The sequence below is a fragment of the Aspergillus lucknowensis genome, assembly GCF_044049455.1.
Source record: "Aspergillus lucknowensis strain CBS 449.75 chromosome Unknown BJX67scaffold_16, whole genome shotgun sequence".
In the NCBI taxonomy this organism is placed as follows: Eukaryota; Fungi; Ascomycota; class Eurotiomycetes; order Eurotiales; family Aspergillaceae; genus Aspergillus; species Aspergillus lucknowensis.
The window spans coordinates 430-10,631 of NW_027263560.1; the positions used below are offsets into that span (position 1 = coordinate 430).

Genomic DNA, 10,202 nt, shown 5'->3' on the forward strand with positions numbered 1-10,202 from the left:
CTCTTTCTCGCTGGGAACGAAGTCTTCATCGAAAGCTCGTCTGCAGTGACTGAGGGCACTGGGTGCCCATTTCAGGCTCAAATCGAAAGGAGTTTTGCCGAAAGCTGCCGTTGGACACGGGTCGAAGATGGAAATGGGAAAAAGCAAGGGTCAGCGTCCCATAGTTCCTGGCCAGGCCGAGGCTCAAGGATTGCTGCGTTGGCAAGTCACAGCCGCCAGCAATGTTGTCCCATCCCCGGAGGACAAAACTTGAAGGTGGGGAGCCATCCGGTGCCCTAATGCGAGTCGGCGAAGAACAATCTCACAACACGAACTCAGATGCATGAGACAAATCATCTGCGAGACTTGTCAGATTCGGCGAGGGAGTATTTTAACTCCGACGCTTCCAGCAAGAGAGCATCTCAAAGGCCCAAAGCGCTTCCCTTGTCGGGATGTGTGTCCCTGGTGTTGGCTTGGCAGTGGAGATGAGATGTCTCAAACCCCGCCGTCGGTTGCTTGCGGCCTTCTGATTCCTCCACACTGGCTTTGGCTTTGACTTCGCTTCGCTGTTCCAAGCTTGTTTGATCAGTTTCGTCTCTCGGTCCACGTCTTCGCTCACTCCAATTCCCATTTTTGCACCGTGAACCGCTCACACCGAAAACAACCAGTGTCTCGCAATCTTCAATCTAATTGATAACCCCCTTTCCTAAAAGAGCACGCCGTCGCCGAATTGGTGGCACTACAAATTTCGAGCCCAATGTGACGAGCACTCCTCCGCCCTGCATGCTCCTAGATGGTCTTTGGAATCCACACGTCTCGTGGTTGATCGACAAACGATCACCGTGGAGTCGACAATGCATCTCTGCAGCTTATCCTCCAGAGAAGTTGATGCTTCGAGTGGCCATGGTGTTTGGAGAATCATCGCTCATTCCTCTGGGCCCATGGCCACACGAATTGCAGGAAGAAGATCCAAGCCCACGTGCTTCACTCTGATTGCCGCCGTTCTTTTTCTCTCCATGGTTTTCTCTTGAATCCCTGGCCGGGTCACCACGCCCTGGCTGGAACCTGATGTATCAGGTCCTGCCGCCAATGCACCATCGACTTTAGCTTCACGCCAGGGGGTTGAAGGCAAGCCACTCAACCCCCACAGAAGGTCCCCTGCAGTCTCAAGTTGCCTGCCAAGAAAGCCTTGTCAGGAATGGTTCCCCTGTTGATGAAGATGGCGGTTTGAGTGTTGGGCGACGACGGTTCGACGGGATGGTTGCAGCCGGCCAACATGGCGCTTTGGCAACCCTCCCTCTGCCAGCCGACCTGATAAAGACCACCTCACCTGCTCCGCCCCCAGAATTGGAATGCCTTTTCCTCCCGTGAGCTTTTTTCCCATCAAGAGCTTCTTTCCAACCCACAGTCGTTTCTCTTGTGCCTTGTTGCTACTTTAGTACTCGTCGTGATACTTGATATCACACTTAGTTAATATCTACTGCAAGCTCTTGACGTCCTCTCGTTTATACAAGCTCCACAATGAAGATCAACCCTACCTTGCTCCTGGCCACCGCCCTTGGTGCGCTCACTGGTGTCCTTGCTGTCCCGGCCCTGGCTCCCGCCAAGACTGAGCGGACCGTCGGACTCATCGGGTCCCATGGTATCGGCGGAGGCATCGGCTGGGGCCATGGTGGTGGTCACGACGACGATGACCATGATTGGGATCACGGCCATGATTGGGATGATGGCCATGACTGGGATGATGGTGATGACGGGGAAGATTGTGATGACGGGGACGATGGTCATGACTGGGACGATGGCCATGATTGGGACGATGGCCATGATTGGGACGACGGCCATGATTGGGATGATGACTGCGATGACGAGACTGAGACTCCGCCTCCTGCAACTTCCACTCCATGCGAGACCGAGACCGAGACCGAACCCACCGTCACTGCCACAAGCACCCCATGCGAGACCGAGACCGGGGTGGAACCCACGGCCACTCCTACCTCAACCCCATGCGAGACTGATACTGAGACGGAGACCCCGCCTCCTACTTCCACTCCATGTGAGACTGAGACCGAGACTCCCCCAACTGTTACTCCCACTTCCACTCCATGTGAGACAGACACCGAGACGGAGACTCCTCCTCCTGAGACTGAGACTCCTCCTCCTGAAACTGAGACTCCTCCAGTGGAGACTCCCGCTCCTCCCGTCCCTACCGGGACTCCCACCGCTCCTCCCCCAGAAGGCACTCCTGAAGTCCCTACGGGAACTTCTCCGGAGGAGCCTGGAACTACCAGCCCTAGCTCCCCCGAATTCACAGGTGCTGCTAGCTTGAGCCGCTTCGGATCTTTGTTTGCATGCGTGATGGCTCTCGGCGCCTTTGTCCTCGCTCTTTAAGCGATTGAAAAAAAAAAAAAAAAACGGATTGAGTACGCGGGGCGACGATGGCAGACGACGTCAGACGACGTCGGGACTCCCTATTGTCCTTTAATAATTCAAATAGCTCCTATGTATCTATTACTTAGTCTTAGTTTGGGGTTGCCAGACCCTGAATCCCACTGATTCTTTTCGACATCTGCTCTCCTGAAAATGTTGATCATAACATATCCCCGTATACTTCCCAGCTTTGGTTGCCTGAGGCCCCAGAAGTTTATCTTATCTGCCAGCCCTGGAGCCTTTTGGGACCAGCCAACCACGCCACAACGATTTTCCGCCCGCGACAGCATCTGCAACTTTCCATCTCGACAGAGTCCCCAAAACTCACCAAACCCCCTCCGCATCGAGGAGTGTCCCACACTCTCTCGCACGAAGTCAAACAATATTACTCTCATCCCTTCAAATCAGTCACTCGAGCCGAGCACCCCCACGGTGCTGTGTCTCGGACCACCGCCACAAGCACCAACCATAACCATGGACGACCTCCAATCCCTCGAACACCTCTCCCTCATCTCGCGCATAACAAACGAGCTCCAAAACCACTTAGGTGTGAATGACAAGGTCCTCGCCGAGTTCGTCATCGAGCAACACCTAAAATGTGCGTCCTTTCACGAGTTCAAGAGTCGCCTCGAGGAAATGGGCGCTGAGTTTCCCGTGAGTTTGATGGAGAGTGTGGATCGGTTGGTTTTGACGATGCATCCGCGGTATAAGAGTCGGAATCAAAAGAAGCATGCGCACGATGGCGAGAAACAAAATGGGGGCGATGATATGGATGCGCTGAATGCGTTGGAGAAGAAGGCGAGGGTTTTCAAGGGGTTGGCTGTGCCGGATCGGGAGCAGAGATGGGAGGATGAGGCTGTCGGGAGGAACGGGGTTGGACACGTGGGGGAAGAGGAGGAAGATGCGAAGGCTAGTGCGATGGATGATACGTTTGCGATGTTGGAGGGGTTAGCGGGGAAGGCGAGGGGGGATAAGAAGCCGGAGTCGCAATCACGGTCTCACCCGAGTCTGGAGAGCGAGAAAAGGAAACGGAGCCGGAGCCGGAGTCCGGGGTATGATGATTATAGTCGGCGCAGGCGGAGGGATCGACATCGTTCACGCTCGAGGGAACGGAGCCCGGTTTACGATAAACGGGATGACGAGGTGGATGAGTTTGGGCGGTCTACCGGGAGGTATAGTTTGAGAGATGATGGATACCGCAACGGTCGGAGTGAGCGACGGAGAGGGCGACGCCATGACGATGACGATTATTTCCGCAAACCCCCACCTATCGAGCTGGACGACCAGCCCGTTCTATACAAGGTCTACGATGGGCGAGTTACCGGGGTGAAGGACTTCGGCACGTTTGTAAACCTACAAGGGGTCAAGGGTAAGGTTGACGGCCTGGTGCATGTCTCCGCGATGCAGGAGGGAGCACGAGTCAACCACCCCTCCGACTTGGTTTCTCGCGGACAACCTGTCAAGGTCAAGGTGATTAGCATACAAGGCTCGCGCATTGGGCTGTCAATGAAGGAGGTGGATCAGGAAACTGGGCGGGACCTCATTCCTCAGCGACGACTTGCTTCTGGAGCCAATATGGAGCGCCTGGATGGAATCTCATCAAACGACAGATACGGCAACCTCAGCTCCGACGTTCCGGTCATTGAAGAGTCCAACGGCAGGCCGATGAAGAACCGCAAACGCCTAACTTCCCCAGAGCGATGGGAGATCAAGCAGCTGATTGCATCCGGTGCTGTGTCAGCAACTGACTACCCCGACATCGATGAGGAATACCATGCCACCTTGACAGGGGAGGGCACGTTCGAGGAGGAAGAAGATGTCGACATCGAGGTTCGAGACGAAGAGCCTCCTTTCCTGGCGGGCCAGACAAAGATGTCGCTGGAACTCTCTCCGATCCGAGTGGTCAAAGCTCCGGATGGTTCAATGAATCGCGCCGCTATGGCGGGCACGAATTTGGCCAAGGAACGAAGAGATCTCAGACAGCAGGAAGCGCAAGACAAAGCGGCAGAGCGAGCAGCAGAAGTGGACCTTAATGCACAATGGCAGGATCCTATGGCTAGCGAGCGACAATTTGCTTCGGATCTTCGTACTGCCCAACAGACGAAGTCGGATGAGGCAGTTCCCGAGTGGAAAAGAGTTACCTTGGGCAAGAACCAGTCATTTGGAAAGCGTACAAACATGTCGATAAAGCAGCAGCGGGAGAGTCTACCGGTGTACAAGTTCCGGGACCAGCTGCTCCAAGCCGTGGAGGGGAATCAGTTGCTGATTGTTGTTGGAGACACTGGTTCAGGAAAGACCACGCAACTGACACAGTACCTAGCGGAGGCAGGGTACGCCAACAGGGGTACTATTGGATGCACGCAGCCCCGTCGTGTTGCTGCAATGTCAGTTGCTAAGCGTGTCGCGGAGGAGGTTGGCTGCAAACTCGGTGCAGAGGTCGGCTACACCATTCGTTTCGAGGATTGTACCAGCCCGGAGACGAAGATCAAGTATATGACAGACGGAATGCTTCAGAGAGAGGTCCTACTGGACCCAGACTTGAAGAAATATTCCGTGATCATGCTTGACGAAGCCCACGAGCGGACCATTGCGACGGATGTCCTCTTCGGGCTGCTGAAAAAGACGCTCAAGCGAAGGCCAGACCTCAGGCTGATTGTCACGTCTGCGACTCTAGATGCGGACAAGTTCTCAGAATACTTCTACGGCTGCCCTATCTTCTCTATCCCCGGCCGAACTTACCCTGTGGAGATTATGTACTCCAAGGAGCCGGAGTCAGATTATCTCGACGCAGCGCTCATAACTGTCATGCAGATTCACTTGACAGAGCCTCCAGGAGATATGCTTCTTTTCCTGACGGGACAGGAGGAAATCGACACAGCGTGCGAGATCCTGTATGAGCGGATGAAGGCGTTAGGGCCGAGCGTCCCAGAGCTGGTTATTCTCCCAGTCTACTCTGCGCTACCCAGTGAAATGCAGAGTAGGATCTTCGACCCTGCTCCACCAGGTGGCCGAAAGGTCGTCATTGCGACAAACATTGCAGAAACTTCGATTACTATCGACAACATTTACTATGTCATCGACCCCGGATTTGTGAAGCAAAATGCTTATGATCCTAAGCTCGGCATGGATTCCCTGGTAGTAACCCCCATCTCGCAGGCGCAGGCCAAGCAACGAGCTGGCCGTGCAGGGAGAACCGGTCCTGGCAAGTGCTTCCGTTTGTACACCGAAGCAGCATACCAGTCCGAAATGCTGCCGACTACGATCCCCGAAATTCAACGGCAGAACTTGTCACATACAATTCTCATGCTCAAAGCGATGGGCATCAACGATCTACTCCATTTCGACTTCATGGACCCACCCCCGACCAACACCATGCTTACAGCCCTCGAAGAGCTATACGCCTTATCAGCCCTAGACGACGAAGGGCTGTTGACCCGTTTAGGGCGGAAAATGGCCGACTTCCCCATGGAGCCGGCTCTCGCCAAGGTCCTCATTGCGTCGGTAGACCTAGGCTGCTCTGAGGAAATGCTCAGCATCGTTGCCATGCTCTCCATCCAATCCGTCTTCTACCGACCCAAAGAAAAGCAGCAACAAGCAGATCAAAAGAAAGCGAAATTTCACGATCCGCACGGCGATCACTTGACTTTGCTCAATGTCTACAACGGGTGGAAGAAATCCAACTTCAACAACGCCTGGTGCTTTGAGAATTTCATCCAGGCCCGGCAGATCCGCCGCGCCCAGGACGTCCGCCAACAGCTCCTCGGCATCATGCAACGCTACCACCATAAGATCGTCTCATGTGGGCGCAATTCAACCCAAGTCCGCCAGGCCCTCTGCACAGGCTTCTTCCGCAACGCCGCCCGCAAAGATCCCCAGGAGGGGTACAAGACCCTTGTTGAGGGAACCCCTGTCTACATGCATCCAAGCTCGGCGTTATTCGGCAAACCGGCCGAACACGTCATCTACCATACCCTTGTCCTCACGACGAAAGAATACATGCATTGCACGACGGCGATCGAGCCAAAGTGGCTTGTTGAAGCGGCGCCAACGTTCTTCAAGGTCGCGCCGACAGATCGGCTCTCGAAGAGGAAGAAGGCGGAGCGTATCCAACCGCTCCATAATCGGTTCGCAGGTGAGGATGATTGGCGTTTGTCGGCGCAGCGGAGACAGGGTCGTGGCGGTGGTGGTGGGACTTGGGGATAGCCTTCCTGCCGTCCATTATTGCGCGCCTGCTTGCTATGTATACCCAGTTAGATACCATAGAAATTGTATAATATGCATGCACATGCCTGTCCATGTCCGACACACGACGTAGCCCATCGTCGACGTTGTTTCTCTTCGTTATACCAAGGCGACCAGAAATATATATCTAGCCCGTCGTATCTCCCAGTAAACACCCTGATTCCCGAAAGAATCCCCACCATGTATTTTTTGTCAGACACCGTCACCGGAGCTCTTATCACGACCAATTTAAAGGGTATACTCATAACACTCACACAACGCAGCACTCAAATCAACTTTCACTCTTCTCCGCTCTAACCGTCCGATTTAACCACCACGATATCCCAACGAATATATACTCAGCCTTAAAAAAAAAAAAAAAAGAATCGGAATCTCGAGTATCAGTAGGCTAGCTAAACCCCATTAGTGGGGGGGGGTTGTTTTGTCGATGGAGAGAGTCCACATTTCTTCACTTCCCCCAACATCCAAAAATCCTCCTCCATAGCAGTACAGGGCTTGCCACCCCACCCTACTCTTGGCCGTGGCTATCATCTCTAGATATATCTCTATAGTGGTCGACGATATTGACGGGTAACGGGTAACGGCTATAGCTGTTTCCTTGATAATGGTACGGTTACTCCGTCTCTGACGGATGGATGGGTGTATATCTATCTCATGGGCATGAATGAGATGGCTCGCGCGTGGAGTCGAGTCACGATGTCCTCTTTCTCGGCGGCGTGGCGTGGTGCGGCGAGTGGGCTTGAGGGACTGACTACCCTCATTGGAGTAACGGTCTGCGTAGGTTGGGGTAGACTAAAAGGCTTGTTTATGATCAGGCTCCAGGGTGTTGGCTAGAGCGCGCCGTATTTGGAGTAGGGTGCTGCTAGTGGTGGAATGATGGTGGGTGGTGGCGATATTGTTGGAGAGACTACTTGAGGTTGTTGCGACTACGACTCGTGAGAGTTTATGTGCTGCTGCAGGGGCCGGGAGAGTGGGGATTCTTTAGAGTTATTTGGTGTGTGATGGAGGGATGGGCTCTGCTGGAAAGAAAGCTCCAGGACATTGATTGTTCGTGTACGTGTGGGATATGAGCCTCATAGCCTCGTGATAACGCCTTGTTTGCATTCGTAGATCTAAACATAGCCAGGCAAAGATTAGGCGCAACGACCGGCAAGATCATCCGACGGATGATAATGATATAAGTTCCCGTACTCTGGCACCAGGCCGTACCCCGCCTGATCTGGGGGTATAGACGGGTGCCATGAGTCTGTTCGCGATCGCTCTCTAAAGAAAGGGTGTAGAGCCATTTCCGATACCTGGGGAGGATAGGTGTTTTGGATGTCGCTACTGTGGGCCCATTCGAGTGGTACTCCAATGGAGTCGAGGAAGTTGGTGAATTCTTCGACGTGGTTGAACTCCTCGGGCAAGTACGATAATGTCGGGGCTTCTCCGTTGTTAGCCGGTTTCCAGCCTCGAGGGAAGGATGGGGCCTGGGACATACGTGGTGAGGGTTGAGCCGGCGGGTAGTTTTGGGGGAGGCTGCCTGGGAGCAAGAGCTGCGCGGCTTCGAGGATCTCGGGGTCGTGGGTTGTGCCTTCTGTGGTGGGCGTGTCGAGGACATTGGGGTCTTGCCCGAGGCTATAACCGTTTCGCTGCATCGTCCACTGAATTACCTCGGGCTCCTCGGGGGAGGGAGGCACGATGACATCCTGTGGGGGAGCATCTGAAATATGCGGAGCACGGTTGGCTCGGACGCTGGTTGATGCGCGGCGTATCCGTTGCTTCGCATTATCGCGGTCTATCTGTGATTGGGATTTGGGAGATGTGCTCTTCGTCCTTGGAGGGTTGCTGTCTTCGTGGCCGGCGATGCCCATATGTCTCTTCAGGAGATCGCGACGGGAGAACGCCGCCCCGCAAAAGCAGGTATATGGTTTTTCTTTCGTGTCTAACAGATGTCAGCAGAGGTATTCGAATCTCGGATGATGCAAGTCACTTACGAGTGCGAACATGGCGCTCAAGATGCTCGGTGCGTCGAAAACTACGGCCGCAATGGACGCATGTCCGTGTCTTTGCTCCCACGCTCAGGCGACGCGAGGTCTGGACAGGTGGGCTGTGGGTGGTGGAAGGTGATTGTGAAAGCATGAGGGACATTGTTTTTTCATATAATTCTTCTTATATTTGGAGAGTTTTGGAGGTGTTGTTGTTGTTGGAGTTGATGATCGCTCCACTTGGAGTCGAGGGTGAAGATGGAAGACAGGATTGGGGGGAGGATGCAAGAGACTCCAACTCAACACGACAAAAAGAAGAGCAGAAGGAGGAATCAATAATTCATAAAGAAGGCGAAGGAACAGGGAGAAATCGCCGAACCCCACATGCGATATGATAGCAGCAGTTCCATGCGATCTGATTTCTCCAAATCGCCGGCCGTTTTCGACTAGCACGCTTGCTGGCGATTCTTGTCGGAGTTGATCCGCCGCGGGTTTATATACCACTTTCTGGCATGGCCCATGGCGGTCTCAAAAGGAACAACCATCGATTCCTGATTATGATTTCTTGCTGATCCGGGGCTCCCCTGAGCTGGACAAGACAAGGACTGGCGCACAAGGACGACCGACCACCACCAGGATCCATCTCCCAACCACCAAGGAACCAAAGAACAGTGCGGATCCAGAATCCAGACCCGAGACCCGAGCCAGGCGGGCTGCCGCGTGCCGCCTTTCCCCAGACTCTTTTCCAGAGCCGGAAATCCATGCCACCGATCGCTGATGGGGACACAAGCGACCTGTCGGTCTGTGCCGCCAATCCCCGCGACTCCGCGCCTCTCGACTCGCGACCGAGAGAGATTCGTGAGCCATGGGGAATGACGACTCTTTCGAGTCTGGAGAACACAGACTGCAGAGAATAATCTGGCTTTGACTGCAGTGGGGACGGACACCCTTTGACACCGTCCTGGGGACTTCGCGTCGCCCCAGCCCATTTCCGACTGATTGGCGTCGCAAGACCCATTTAAGCTCTCGTTCCGACCTGCTTTTCCTCGCCTTCGACGCAATCCCTGGTCTTGACGGACCCTAACCGCCAATATTTCTCGAAGCGGCAATTTCGGGCTACGAATGAAACCAGGGCTCCCTGTGAACCATCGGACGGTGCCCGAGAAGTCAACCACGTCTCTCTGACCGTTTCCTGCAAACGAATTCGCAAAACCTTGAAACCGTTCAATGGACCGGATTATGAGAGCCGAGAGTCAAAAGACAGGAGGAGGTGGCGACGCATCGTCCCCATCCGATGATCAACTTGGACCCGAGCCTTCGGAGACCCTTTCAGTCATTTAGCCATTTACCCCCTCCCAATTGCCTTTTCCGAGTTGCTATCGGATTGCAGTTCGACACGAGGGATCGGTTAACTTGATAAGTGACTGATCGGCCATCAGTCCGCCACGTCCCCACTGTGGACCAGTGTCATCAGAAGGCGTGACTGTCAGCCTGTCCCTCTCAGCCTGGCATGGTCTGGCTCAGTCTTTACAAAGGTCATGCCATGATGACGATCAATCAAGAGACAATTGCGAATCCTGCAGAGGC

The 10,202-nt window shown here is 54.2% G+C and overlaps 3 protein-coding genes across 3 annotated transcripts; 2 read left to right on the forward strand and 1 right to left on the reverse strand.

The window, feature by feature from the left end:
• Window positions 1–1,500: 1,500 nt before the first annotated feature.
• BJX67DRAFT_380420 (uncharacterized protein) lies at window positions 1,501–2,367 on the forward strand (the record flags this gene model as incomplete). Its single annotated transcript, XM_071032790.1, has 1 exon — window positions 1,501–2,367. The coding sequence occupies one exon, from the start codon at window positions 1,501–1,503 to the stop codon at window positions 2,365–2,367; it is 867 nt and encodes a 288-aa protein (XP_070886839.1).
• A 329-nt stretch (window positions 2,368–2,696) lies between these two features.
• Window positions 2,697–6,692, forward strand: BJX67DRAFT_351435 (putative RNA helicase-like splicing factor (HRH1)). The gene has a single exon (XM_071028904.1). It carries the CDS (start codon window positions 2,881–2,883, stop codon window positions 6,607–6,609), a length of 3,729 nt encoding a protein of 1,242 aa, XP_070886840.1. The 5' UTR covers window positions 2,697–2,880; the 3' UTR covers window positions 6,610–6,692.
• Window positions 6,693–7,473: 781 nt separating this feature from the next.
• BJX67DRAFT_67025 (C2H2-type zinc finger protein) lies at window positions 7,474–8,919 on the reverse strand. The gene is made up of 3 exons (XM_071035299.1): window positions 8,625–8,919; window positions 8,129–8,572; window positions 7,474–8,071 (listed from the first exon to the last, which is right to left on the reverse strand). Exons 1-3 carry the CDS (start codon window positions 8,776–8,778, stop codon window positions 7,782–7,784), a joined length of 888 nt encoding a protein of 295 aa, XP_070886841.1. The 5' UTR covers window positions 8,779–8,919; the 3' UTR covers window positions 7,474–7,781.
• Between the last annotated feature and the right edge of the window lie 1,283 nt (window positions 8,920–10,202).